This window comes from Onychomys torridus, chromosome 16 (assembly GCF_903995425.1).
Source record: "Onychomys torridus chromosome 16, mOncTor1.1, whole genome shotgun sequence".
NCBI classification, from domain to species: Eukaryota; Metazoa; Chordata; class Mammalia; order Rodentia; family Cricetidae; genus Onychomys; species Onychomys torridus.
In genome coordinates, this window is record NC_050458.1 from 43033717 (window position 1) to 43048183 (window position 14467).

General features: G+C 50.5%; 1 protein-coding gene across 2 annotated transcripts in view; it reads right to left on the bottom strand.

The window, feature by feature from the left end:
- Myh9 (myosin heavy chain 9) overlaps positions 1-14467 on the bottom strand; it is an 85461-nt gene that overhangs the window by 52928 nt on the left and 18066 nt on the right. For both annotated transcript variants that reach the window (XM_036207789.1, XM_036207788.1), the window contains exon 2: positions 2197-2548. In XM_036207789.1, coding sequence (XP_036063682.1) covers positions 2197-2529 — 333 coding nt within the window. In that variant the 5' untranslated portion in view covers positions 2530-2548. The remainder of the gene's footprint in view (positions 1-2196; positions 2549-14467) is intronic.

Genomic DNA, 14467 nt, shown 5'->3' on the forward strand with positions numbered 1-14467 from the left:
GGGCAATGTGGCTCCCACGTTATCTGGGCAGACAGACAAGCCTTTCTTCCTTCATTTTTCTGCAGGCCCCCAATTTGAATTTCCTGTTTGATGCTAGGGGCAGGATTTGAATTTGTATTTTATACATATATATATATATATATTCTCACCAAAAACCCCAGGTTCCAGCACCAGAGATAGGGTTCAATGGTGCAGAGCACTGACTGCTCTTCCAGAGGACCTAACTTTGATTCCCAGCGCCCACATGGTGGCTCACTCACAACCATCTAGAACTGCAGTTTTCCAAGGATTTCCAATGCCCTCTTCTGGCCTCTATGGCATGCAGGCAGAATACCCATACACATAAAATTAGTTTAATTAAAAAAATTAAAAACAAAACAGGTTTTGCTCTCAGCCCTTGCCAGCACCTCGCTGTGTATAAGGCCCATCTAAGTCCCACCCATTCTGCAGGCCTCAACTCTTCCCACCCTTCCAGAAGAAGGATGAACTAAAGCATTCCATAAAGACTGTGCTTGCTGGTAGGCCCTGACTAATCAGACTGAGGACCAATGAGTGAGCAGAAAAAAGGACTTGGCGTGAAGGACTAACTTAGCATCAGCAAGGTGGTGGTCTGGCCCACTCGGATCGTCTTGTGTAATCCCAAGTGTCAAAACTCAATTGAGGGCCTTGGCATGGAGTGGGGGCTGGGGGGTAGCAGCAATCCAGTGGAGTAGGAAGTACGCCACGGAAATGTGAAATCGCCCTGGCGTCTCACAGAAAGCTCAATGGCTGAGCCCTTGGGAGCTCTCCTCAGCAGCACACAAGCCTGCTCCTCCCCAAAATCAAAAGCAAGCCTGTGCACTGAGACTTGGACTTCCCATCTGTCAGATGATAAGGGCTGTAAAAACCTTGAGATACCTCATCCCCTTGGATTCTGGACTATGTTATTTGGCCTTGAGAGCAAGACCAAGGTGGCTGCAGAAGCATAATCAAACAAAGAGCTATTTTAGGACGAACAACCACCACATTATTTCTTCCCTAACATCTGAACTAAAAAGAGGAATCGGGGCTTCTGGCCTCGGCAGAGGCATGGCCGCAGGAGGAATGGCATTTGGAGAGTGCCGCAGAAGATGCGCGGCTGGACTGCTGCTGTGGTTCTACAGCCCACGGCCTTCGGAAGCCCACCTTTGGCAAATGTGGCCCTGACAAACGCAAGGGAAAGTATAACTGGAGTGCCAAGGGCACCAGCCAATGGGGCACCTGAGAACCGTCTATGGCAGACTCAGATACGGATCTCTGTGACGGAGAAATGTCTAAGGCCACGAGGGCAGCAGAGGTAGCATCTGGTTCATCTCGAGGATTTCAATGGTCCAGCATAAAATAAACGTTCTGTTTTCAAAGGCTGTTTATGAAAAAGAAAGAAAAAAAAAACGGTGAATCTGGGGCTGGCACTAGAAGGAACTTTGTGACCTCAGGGAAGTTCAGAGCCTATAACGGTGTGGGGGTAGGTGGGTGGAGAGGTGTGTGTGTGTGTGTGTGTGTGTGTGTGTGTGTGTGTGTGTGTGTGTGTGTGTAGGTGGGGGTGTGCAGGAAGCCTGGGAAAATGCTCTTCTCTCTCCATCTAAAATCGTAGCCCCAGTAGAAGAGAGAGACTCTGGTCTTGGGCGTACTGAGGGCCTTTGCCCACCCTGCTCTTGGGACTCTATTGCTGCTTTTTGTAGGCCCTGACACAGAACCAGCGTGAACTAACGTGTTACGGGTCAGCATTCCAGCAGCTCAGTGCTGTTCTACGTGTGACCCTAGGCAAGAGGCTTTACCAACAGGATTCTACAAGGGCAAAAATGCCTTAAGTACCAAGATGGAACTGAACCAAACTAGTCACTATAGGGTTGACCAGGTAGTCCAGGAAGAACAGGGAGCCAGGAGACAGCAGGGCTCCGTTAGAAGGAAGTCACTCTGCTAGCTGAACCCACATGTCTCCACAAAGTTCTGAGGTCAGAGGTGAGCAGGTGGGAGCATGTTATTCCCACATGTGGCCAAATACGAGGTAGGCAGGCAAGAGAAACGGTAATGGCATAGGACATTCCACCAGGACAGACAGATGCAAGAGCTGTGAGCATCTCACTTGGCACGCCTTAAAGCCCTCTTCTCACCCAGGAGCCGGAGACCTGGCACCTGTGGGTGAGAGAGGCCCCGCCCCCACCTGGGGTCACTTACATAGATGAGCCCTGAGTAGTAACGTTCCTTGAGGTTGTGAAGCACCGATGCTTCGTTGAGGCACGTGAGCTCTGCCATGTCCTCCACCTTGGAGAACTTGGGCGGGTTCATCTTCTGGATGTCATCCTTGTTCACCTTCACCTTCTTTCCATTCTCCACGAGCTCCACGATGGCCTCCTCACCCACCTCCTCCTTGAGGCTGGCTGGCTCAAAGCCATTCTTGTCGGAAGGCACCCAGACCAACTTCTTGGCAGCCCAGTCGGCCTGGGCCAGCGGGTTATTGATGAAGTTTTTATCCACATAGAGGTACTTGTCTGCAGCCTGCTGGGCCATGGTGACTTAGGGCCAGGACCTAAGAGGAGAAACAACGACAGAACATCAGCCACGGAACATCAGCCACGAAAGACTTCTCCCTACAAACGCTCATGCAGTGAAATTCCACATAATCAGACCCGAGCAATTGCCAGAATTTTCTTACTCTACATATCTGAGAGAAAGCAAGATTTGGTTAGAAATTAGTAAGTAAGTGCATCACTCTATGATCAGCACATATGCAATTCTATAAACAACACTACCACGAGAAGGGATGAGTTATGAGTCTCTACAAAGACAGACTCAGCCACAGTCCACTGCTGAGGCAGCAGAGCAACCACGCCATTGAATACTTCCAACAACACAGGTATCTAATTAGCCATAACGGCAACTCACAACAACTACAGGATAGAAATAAGAACCGAAGCCAGGCTCTGGGCTATACCATCAAGTGAAAGGGATCAGTCATGCCTCAAGAGGGGGTGGGGGAGGACACGACACAATCACTACTTGTGACTTGTTCTTTTCAAAGCTCATTTGCAGAATAAAGATGGGAAGCAACTAGTCCTCAGAGAATCACAAACAGCATGGGCATATGTTATGACGCCCGTCTGTAAGCACGGTTCCCTGGGGGCCAGGCAGAGAGGCTTCAGGGACTGTGGGTCCTGGTCTATGGCCTTCCTGTGTTTAGCAAGTTGATAACTGAAGCCCATGGACACAGGCTGGATCCCTGGGGAACTACTGTTACTTTTGACTGAACCAAAACCTAGATCTGGGCTGGGCGGTGGTGGCGCACGCCTTTAATCCCAGCACTCGGGAGGCAGAGCCAGGCGCATCTCTGTAAGTTCGAGGCCAGCCTGGTCTACTAACTGAGTTCCAGGAAAGGCGCAAAACTACACAGAGAAACCCTGTCTCGAAAAACCAAAACCAAAACAACAACAAAAATAAATAATTAAAAAAAAAACAGGATCTGAAACCTGGTACAAGGCACTGGGCCCAAAGCCACCTGAGGAAGCAACCAGAAGCTGGAACACAAGTAAAGGACACAGGGAAGCTCTGCTCTGTGAGATCAAGTCTGACCATCCTACTCTGGAAAGCCACAAAGTTTCCAGATTCGAACCCAGAGTTCCTCAACTTTCAAGTTTCCTAATTCCAGCAGGGATTCAGATGCCAACGAGGCTGGAGACTTTGTCTGCCCAGGCCTCCATCTCTGGCTTGTTAAATGGTTTCCAGACCTAGGCTCTGGGGCTCCCTGCCCACTCCACCAGGGGCTGTTTTCCTGGAAACCTGGTACTCCCAAACTCCCTCCCAAGAGGGAGGCGAGTTCAGGAAACCCTGGCAGTCTCGGCAGCTCCCTCAGCTGGGAGCTTCCCTCATCTAAACCCAGCACCAGGAAACTGCAGTCCTTACACCCCCTTAGCCTCCTGCACAAGGTACTATCTACAAGGACTGCTGGAGAGAGGCCAGGGTCCAGAGTCAGCTGGTAGCAAGCAGAACAGAATCAGGCAGCTATGAAGTGCCTTCAGGCCTCACCTTTTCTGTGGAGTGAGCGCCAGAGTGCCAGCACTTACTCCAGGCACTGCCAATTTAGACCAGGCCATGGACAAACCTTCTGTCTGCCACAGTAATCCCCAGGTGTCCTCTCTCCCCCATCCCCGCACCCCAAAAGGTGCCTGACCAAGACTAACAGCCTCCCCACCACATCCCTGCTCTGCTCACACACCACCATGAACACAGAACCCAGGCTTTCATCAGCTGCTGGTTCCCAACTTTTTCAGAACTCAAATTCAACCTCATCTCCATCACTGGTCTCCAAAATCCTGAGTATATGGCAGTTTCACTACAGGCTTGTAGTCTCAGCACTGGGAAGGCTAGCTAAGGCAGGAGGATCGTAGTCAGAGGCCAGCCTGGGTTACAGAGTGAAACCCATCTCAGACAGTGAAGTCGCCCGTGGGTATACTTGAGGGGATGTACCACTGCCATGCACAAGATCCCTACACCAGGAGGTGGGACAGTTGGTAAGTATCTACCACCAATATCAAGCTTACTGCCTCCTTGCCAGTCTCCTCGAAAGCACCTTTTATCATCTCTAATTCACAGAAGAGAAAGCAGGCTCAGAGAGGGTGAGTCACTGCTCGGGATGCCTAGCTCAGCCATGCAGTGGGGTTCTAACCCACATTTGCCTTTGCCTCTGTGACTGCTGTCCTAGACTTGCGCTGCAATTGTCACAGCTCAGTGTGACTGGGGGGGGGGGGGGTGTCGGAGAGACACGACAGTATATATGCATATTCTTAAAATATTTTTAATTTAAAAAAAATCATTTTTCTGGGAGCTGGAGAGATGGTCTAGCAGTCAAGCATGCTTGCTGCTCTTGCAGAGGATCCAAGTTGGTTTCCAGAAAGCACATGGTGGTTCACCAGATCTGGGGGATCCGATCCTCTCTTCTGACCTCTATGGGAACCAGGCGCACGTGAGACAGACAGACAGACAGACAGACACACACACACACACACACACACACACACACGCAAAACACTAATATGCATAAAATTTCAAAGCCATTTTCTCTCTTTCTACTAGCCCTCTATAGTTTTGACTCACAGAAACGCTCATGACAGACAGAGAAAAGACTCACCCTTACCTCCCTAACTTACTGCATGCATCCATTTCCCTACAGAGTTCTATGTTCAGCCAAAGCTTCATTCACAAGGGAAGGAAGCAAGTCTACTAGCTCACTGGAGCTGAGAGGCTGGGACTCAAACCCAGAACCCTTCTTCGTGGGTCACTAACGACTGCATAGTAATCTAAAGCGGGCTTCTGGTTTGGTTTGGAGTGACATAGGAGGATTTGTAGTTTGGATTTGGTTTGGGTTTTTTGTTCTGTTTTGTTTGTTTTGTTACTGTCTTCAGTACTAGGAATTGAAATGAACCTGGGGCCTCATGCATGCTAGGTAAGCACTCTACCACTGGGCTAGCCCCTAAACAGTGTTCCAATACCACGTTGAGGGGTTCCCTTATTACCTGTAGGCCTCCTTGCCATGAGCTTTGCAGCCATGCCATTTCTGCAGTGGAGGAGTATGGGCCTGGGACGTGCAATCTAATCATCTTCTAAGAGGGCGGCCGCCATTAGGACAGGAGTGTGTATGTGACCCTGCCAACACTGCCTGCCCTGGCACTCACAGCAAATCTCCTGTGGCTGGGCTGGGTCCTCCTCGGAGGGGCTGGCAGGCAGCAGCACTCAAGGAGTTAAACGCAGCAGCTCTGGCCCACTGGAGACTGGGTCGGGTTGGGCTGCTCTTCCCTAGCACTAGCAGCTTCCTGCGGGTGCCCATCCAACTTCAGAAACCCAAGCTGTTGCCTTTTTAGGCCATAATCGAGCAGGACACACCAGAAGCTAAATTAGGACTCTCAGGAAATGACGAAACTGAAAGCAAAGAGGGTGACCAAAAACCTCTTCTTTCAACCCAGAAGGCAAGTCCTTCGCTATCCATCTCCCCAGCCTCCCCACAAAGCATCCACTAGGTTGTCTCCCCCGCTCCCCCTTCCCTCTCCTTTTTACTTATTTGTGTGTTTATTCAGAAAGCAAATTGTTGGCCCAGTAAAGATGGAAATTACTCTGGTGGAGACACTGAGCTTTTCCATTCCTAGACAACTGGACTAGTCTACCATTCTCCAAGGCCAAATTCCAGGCTGGCCGCCCTCAGGTTGTCATACTCGTCATAAAGCCTCTGCTCTCCAGACGTGCTAATGAGTACTCACTTTCCACTCCATCCTGGCAGTCATTTCATAAGGGATATTTCATCACATCCATTTTATGGGTAAGGGAGACAAGGCTCCGACAGGCCTCAGAATCCAGGTTAACGGAGACCTGTGTGGTCTCCGAGCACTGTCGTTTCCACTTGAACCAGTGTCTCCCCTAAATCACAGAACTATGGGAAAGAAACAAACAGAGAAAGACGCCCCTGGTGAGGCAGACATTAGGGTGCCTCCTCAAAGCTGTAAGCCTAGCTCCCGGTCCTAGCTTGCACAGGAATTCTGATCAAAAATGGAAACCGCCAGAGCTAAAGAAAGGTGATAAGTGCAGTTGGATTTAGCAGTCAACCAACGCCTAGAAGACTGATTCCAGTCCTGACCCTGGCAGCTTCCACTCAGACTCTTGTGGTATGGTTTGGACGTTAGTTAATGTCCCACCCCACAAGGCTCAAGTGCCGACGGCTTGGCCCCCAGTGCCAAAATGCTCAGAGGAGGAACTGGGGGGAAGTGACTGGACCGTGAGGTCTCTTCAGCAGATTCATAATTTGATGTCTTTGTAGGGAGATGGTGAGGTGGAGCCTGATGAACGCGGATCACAGAGGGAGTGTCCTCCGAGGTCACAGCTTGTCCCAGGACATTCCTTGCTGTCTCTATACCTCCTTGCTGCCATGAGGCAAGCAGCTTTCCTCCACACACCCCCACCTGTGATGATGCTCTGCCTCCCCGCAGGCCCAGAAAGACAGAGGCAGCAGAAGACAGACGGACACCCCCGCAGCTGCCAGACAAAGCGATCTTTTCCTCTTGAAGGCATTTCTGTCAGGTAACTGGCATAAGGACACACAGCTGAGTGGCACACACTGGAAGCCCCGGTCCAGCTTAATCCCTGGCTCCCTGGCATATGTATTCCCCATCTCCTGAGAACAGAGTGAGCAAGCCCTTCCTTCCTCTCCTCACAGCTATTGGTTTAGAGGACAATGAAATTATCAAGGCCTGAATCCCACCCCACCATTAATGACAACAGTTCTAGATAAGGAAAGGCTGTAACAACCTTTCCAAGCCATGAGCTTCACTTACTCAACCAACAAATACATATTTGAGGATATACACACAACAAGTCACTGCAAAGGAGCTGGAGAGATGGCTCAGTGGTTAAGAGCACCAGCTGCTCTCCTAGAGGACCCAGGTTCAAATCCCAGCAACCACATGGCAGCTCAACAGCTGTCTCTGAATCCAAGATCTGACACCCTCACACAGATACACATGCAGGCAAAACACCAATGCATCTATAGATAGATAGGTAGGTAGGTAGGTAGGTAGGTAGATAGATAGATAATTTAAAAAAGGGGGGAAAGGGTCACTGCAAAGATGCAAAAGCCACCGGGGTTTTACAATGCAGAGGGACACTGGACAGACTGCACTAAGGTGTCAATGTGAACCAAGAGGAGCAGACAGAGCAGAGAGAAGGTAGTTTTCTTCAGCTCTGGTCACTGTGTTCCCCAAACCCAAATGCAACTGGTGCCCACTAGACACTCAATGACTGAGGAGGGTCTGCTTGCCATATACCCCTGGGCCCTGACAACACCTGGGACCACTTCAGCTGCTTTCCCTGTGCACAGGTTGTTAAATCCCACATATGCTCCTCAAATGCATGTACACCGGGGAGCACCATGTCAACAACCAGCTCCAACACAGACTCAATGAAGCAAGAAGCCAGGGGGAACAAGAAAAAGGGGGACTCGGAGGGAGCTCAGGGGGGCAAGCCCCCAAGGCTGTGAAACTAGTGAAGCTGGGTAGAATGCTGACAACTGATGGGGAAGGGAGAGGAGCAGCAGGAGAAGTACTCAGGCCGAGGAGAGAAGAGAAAGCCAACACACAGCCGTGATTCGTAAACACAAATGGTGTGCTCGCTTAAGGCAGCATTCTTCCACCTCGGTGCTTTTCTGGGGCCAAATCATGCTTGGTGGGGCTGACCTGCGTATTGTTAAAATGTTGAGACATATCCTAAGCCTCTGCCAACTGGATGCCAATAGCATCCTGTCCCCAGCAAAACAACCAAAAATGCCTCAGTCATCGCCAAAGATGGAGATTTAGAAGACAAGGTGCAACTCAAAACAAGGAAAATCTCCCCTGGCTCTGAGGTGTCCAACCAATCTCCTCTGTGACACAGGAGTCTGGCTTGTACAGAACCCAATGGTAGAACACTCCTGCCTAACATGTGGGAGGACCTCCGTTCAATCCCCGGCACACTAACACATGGGAGGACCTCACTAACATGTGGGAGGACCTCCGTTCAATCCCCGGCACACTAACACATGGGAGGACCTCACTAACATGTGGGAGGACCTCACTAACATGTGGAGAACCTCTGTTCAATCCCCGGCACACAAAAAGAAAAAGAAAAAACACACTTCACTGAACAGAGCTGGACATGGTGGTGCACACCTTTAATCCCAGCCCTGGGAGGCAGAGGCAGGCGGATCTCTATGAGTTCAAACCAGCCTGGTTACAGAGTGAGTTCCTGGCCAGCCAAGGGGACATAGCAATACCCTGTCTCCGAATGAATGAATGAACTAATTAATTAATTTAAAAAAAAAAAACACTTCACAGGTCTCTGCATGGAGAAATCACTTAAAATTATCCTCCAGGGACCAGAAGTGATACCTACAACTTAGAGGGCTCAGGAGTTTGAAGGCAGTCCAGGTTCAACATTACAGCAAGATCCTGTGTCCAAAGGAAGAAAAGTCTGAGGCTAGTATGATTCTAGGACCCAAACAATGAAGAGTGTGGACGACACTGTCACTAAGAAAGGATTGTCCTTTACAACAGGCTATACTTGAAGGGATTCACTTGATTGCACTTTAAAGGTCCTCGGGCCAGGGGATGAGCATGGCAGAGTGCTTTGCTAGTGCTTGCACAAAGCTAGTGCTGTCTAGCTTTCAATCCTCACAAGTAAATATTCTAAACAGCCTAATTATAAAATAACACACAAAAGACGCGGTGTGCCTCCCTAGAGGGCACGGAGCTCCCCCAGAAACCCCAACATAGGAGCTCAGACAGTGATTCATAAGCAAAGTTCACCAGCATCAGACAGTCCAGGGAAGCAACAGAAAGCAGCTGGTAATGGGGAGGGAGAAGGAGAGAGGAGCGGGCAGGAATTGTTCCACACCAGTGCCAGCTTATCCTATCTGGAGACTTCCACATCAAATGCTATTTAGTGAGTGATACTGTGGGACAATCAGGATCAGTCCTGGGGAGCCCAGGGCATCCTCTCTGGGGTACCTAGATCCCAGATGAGAACTTCCCTTCCCACTCAGGCCTCTCTTCGACCCCTCAATTCATCTAAGCACCAGCCCTCAACTCTCCACCTCCCATGCCCTTTTCTAGGTCTCTGTCATCTGGCTATCCAAGTTTACACACTGGGGAGTAAACTCCTCCCCAGTGGATGAACGAGGCCTCCATCACCAGAGCCCTGTGTATCCACACTTCTCCCTAGCTTCCTTCCCAGCTTAAGACTCTGCAATTCACATTGCTACTTAACCATTCTCTTGTTTTATAGACATTACTGGTTAGGTTCAAACAGATTCTGTAATACCACACCTTCTTCAAAATAAGCCAAATCATCTCAGCTTGTGAGCAGGCTGCCCTCTCCCTCTCCAATGTCTATCACAGCTCCATGCTCATGGCCCAATCTGATCTGGACCCCAGAGCTCCCAAGAGGCTGTTTTCTCTGCATCGGAAAGCCCTCAGATCTCAGCTCACATGTTCCCTAATGTAGCAAAAAGATGTCCCGTTTGGTGTCCCTGCCTCCATGCTCTGGGTTCATTTCCACCACAGTGACCAACTGGTCAAATTGTAATTGCTTACAGTTTCATTTGAGGACAGGAATTGAGTCTCAACCATCTTAATTCCAATATTTAGGGCAATGTGTGGCCAGGGCAGGAACTGAGCTAGGGTTTTGTGAGTGAGTAAGTGAGTGAGTGAGTGAGTGAGTGAGTGAGTGAATGAATGAGATGGCTAGGAAATCACCCAAGCTTTACAGAGGGGGCCAGAGGAGAGGGGACACACTGACACAAGAAGTGAGGGGGATGGCTAGCTCACCTTTAGGAAAACTAAGCCATTCATGGACTGTCACATTCCAAACAGAAAGGGAAGGCATAATTGAGGCTTCAGTCTACAAAGAAACACGGTGTGGAGATAATTTATTGACCCCCCCCAAAAAAAGCCTTGCATAGGACAGAACTGTTTTCTAGAACCTTCAGGCACCCCAACTTAACAAGGCAAAGTTGTCCCTAGCAGACCACTATACGGAAAAGGACATGACAAGCATAGCCTGTGCTACCTTTGGGTGCCATAAGAGGTGGAAGGGCTATGTGGTCACCTGACAATCGAGGGCTGTGGTCATCCGTCTTGGAACTAGGAACAAAGGGGGCATCTGTTCAAACCCCAAGGTTGGAGTACACCAAACACAGAATGGGTATGGTGTGGGGGCCAAAAAGACCAGGGCTGGATTCCACAATTTTGTGTCCTCTGCTCACAACTCCAGGGACCTGAAAGCTATTAGCACCTCAGACTGAGGGGCGAGGGGCAACCCACTAAAGGAGCTGCAATTCATGCTCCCCCAGACTCCTAGTAGTTCACATTCTTCTCCTCTGTCCTGCTCCCAGAGTGACTGCCCCCATCTTGCCCAGGAAGGGGCCTGTGACTGCAGGTTCTGCCCTTCCCTTAGAGGAAGCAAGCACCACCACAGCCTCCTGCAGAGTTCAGATGCAAGCAGAAGGAAGGCTGCCTTGACTCCTCGGATTAGACTTGCCACTCCAGAGATCAGTGGGGGGAAAAGACTGTTCCAAGCTGATCTGGGAAATGCTGACAGGCTGTGCGCAAGGGCTGTGTGCAAGGGCTGTGCGCAAGGGCTGTGCGCGCAAGGGCTGTGCGCGCAAGGGCTGTGCCAGACGAGCTGGACCTGAGCCTGGCCTGGCACTGACCACCTGTTTGTTACCAAACCCCAGGCCTCAGCTTTCACACTTGTCTGCTGGGGCTGCTGTTAAGCTCAAAGCAGACAAAGGGCCTGGCATAAACACCTAGGACAACAGCTATTTACAGGGAGGGGCCACAAGGGGACCACTCTGCCTCAGAGCAGCCTCACAGTACCCTCTCTAAGGCAGCCACTGACCTCGGGTTGGGGGGGGGGGGGGCTGAGCTGCTGAGCACCAGGAAGGACCCTCCCCCACACACACACACACACCTCAGGAATGTTGTTTGCTTACAGGAGAAGCTGGGACCTGTTTGTATTAGCAGGATTCCAACCCAGGCCCAAGCTGATGCTGAGCAGATAAGGAAACCAGACCAGGGAAAGGCCTAGAGGAATTCAGCTCAACGGCCGAGAGCCCAAAGCCTGTCCCACCGCCTTCCTCATAAACTGAGTGAGACATGTGGCCTGTGGCTGTTTCCACAGTGCCCAGCAAAGGGCACGAGTACGTTATCTCAAAATGTACATGGTAAAGTAAATATAGACAAGTTTTATTTTGCCAACTAAAAGGAAAATCTTCTTTAGAAAGTCCTGATAATTTCATGTATAGATTCTGTCTTGTGCACTAAAGGTGGGGATGAATTCACAAAGAGTTGTAGGCGGTCGGTCGTCAGGGCCAGCTTAAGCAGGATCTTATCAGCCATTGAGGAATGTGGACTTTATTCTGGGGACAGTGAGGGAGGGGAGATGACATCATCAGCTCCGTATTTGAGAGCTCACCCTACATACTTCTCTGAGGGGGTGGGTGGCCACACATGGGAAATCAGCAGTTGGAAAGTCCTGGACCTGGCAAGGAGAGGACTTCCAAGCCGGGGGCGGGTAGGGGGGAGCCCAGCTCCCAGTGTAGCAGAGTAGGGGACTTGGGGGAATCCAGTTCCCAGTGTAGACAGGATACAGGACTCAGGGGAATCTAGTTCCCAGAACCAGGCAGGGTAGGGGATTAAAACCAGAACAAGATAAAAGCTGCCAGATTTCACCTTCTGACACCCCTCAACTCCTTGGAGTCCTACAGTTAGTTATAGGCCCCCAGATGACAAGTGGCCAACCCCAGGGCTCTATGTAGATGTTTGCAAAGTGACAGGAACAGCCCTGGTGTGGCATGCATCACAGGAACTCCAGAATAATCTTACTGGGTCTCCTCCATTAAGATAGCTGTCTCAGGGCCTCAGCATGAGAACCATTTCGAAATGAATGAATGCATCAGTCAGGGCAGAAAGCAATAGCTACTCCCAGCAGTGCAGCAGTCCACCCTAAGGACAAACTGCCCACACAGGCCTCTGGAGCCCAACCCATCGCCCAATGCCTTTGACAATCTTTCCTCTTCAATCCATGCTAGACACCAGAGGTCAGCACCCCAGAGTATCCTCCCTCACATCAGACCCCCAGAGCAGCCGTATGCCCCCTCCCATTTCCAGCTGACTGAGAGTCTTCCAAGCCCCAGGCACGGCCCTCACCCAGCAAGCAGCCCTTTCTGAGCACTGTGGTATGAATTATCCTTGCCCTCTTCTCCTGGGCCCAGCTCAGTCCTGCCTAGAACCTCTGCTGCTCTGCTCATTTTCAGGGGTGCAGAACTGTTTCCTCTGGTCCTCTTTGCAGAAGGGGTCCCCCAAGTCAATGCTGTGGGAAGAACCAGAACTTTTCAAAACATTCAGTGTGTCTTCTGGGATCCTAGCAGACCTGAGTGACCATTCCAAAAGCAACTCCCGCTAAGTCTCAGGACAAAGGGATGGAGGGAGAGAGGAGAGAAGAAGGAGAAGGGGGTGAAGGGGCAAGGAAAAGGAGGGAAGGGGCTACAATAACAGGTTAGGCAACCTTGGCCCAGAGGGAAGGCCAGACAGGCAGCAGGCGGGGCTGGCGCTGCAGATAAGTCATTTACACTGGCCTCTGGCTTGGCTTTTAATTGGTTCAATATTTGCACAGTGAGATCACACAGAGGCCTCACCTGCATGTAATGAGCCTTCGCTCAGTCCAGGAGCTTTAGGGAAGCAAGTTATTCCAGGAAGAGATACGCCCCCGCTGCCAAGCAGAGTGGGGCAGCTGGTCCCTCCCCTTACCCCTCCGCGGCGTCCCCTCCCCTCTCCCTCAGGTTTGATAGGTTGACAGAACACTTCTGGGGTGCTTTCTCTGGGAGCTGTTCCCACGTGTACACAAGCAGCGCCCTCACACAGACAGCGGCTTCTCAGTTTGCTGGCGGCTTCCCACGCACGCTCGCACGCACGCACGCACGCACGAACGCACAGGGGCAACTCGGAGCCCTTCAGACAGTGAGGTTCCTTCCTTCCCCTTGGTTCTGCTGAGAGAGGGTTTTTCTCTCCTCAAGCATGTGAGCATGGTTTGCTGAAAACCAATGCAGAAAAATAACCATACTCGAACATTTTAATTATATGCCACTGTCTCAGTGGGAAAGTGCAGAACGCTGGTCTCCAAGTCCACATCATGACTGCTGAGCAATGCAATCCAGGGTCGGAAACAAGGCGCCCTGGGCCTGGTGGCGGCTCAGACTCAGATCTCCAACACTTGCCCTTCAGAAGGCAGAGGCAGGGAGATCTGTGAATGAGGTATCCACTGCAAGTTCCAGGCCAAGACCCTGTCTATAACTAAAGTGGGGCGGTGGTGGCGCACGCCTTTAATCCCAGCACTTGGGAGGCAGAGGCAGGCGGATCTTTGTGAGTTCGAGGTCAGCCTGGTCTACAGAGCAAGATCCAAAAAAGGCCCAAAGCTACACAGAGAAACCCTGTCTCAAAAAACAAAAACAAAAACAAAATTAAACTAAATGATTTCTGAAGGTCACTCTACCTGGAACCCACCAGAAGACCTTCAAAGCAACATTGTTTTCTCATAGTGATAGTTAAATAAAATTTTTCATTTTTTTTATATCTTTTAACTTTATTCTGGGGTGGTGCTGAAAATTCTAACCCAGAGCCGGGTACATACTAGGAAAACTAGCATCAAGCTACTAAATTTTTTAAAGCTGAATTATACAGCCACTTCCCATACTGCTGCCTTCTTCTATCCCCGCAGGTCTCGGGACACTGGTCACCCGTCGGCCCTTGCTGGCCAACACAGGGGTGCGACATAATGCCTTACCTGAACTGATCAAAAGTGGGGGGGGGGGGTCTAATCTTCCTTTCCTAAAGGTCAAAAGTCCAGGAATCAAGCTCAATAAAAATATCTACGTCCC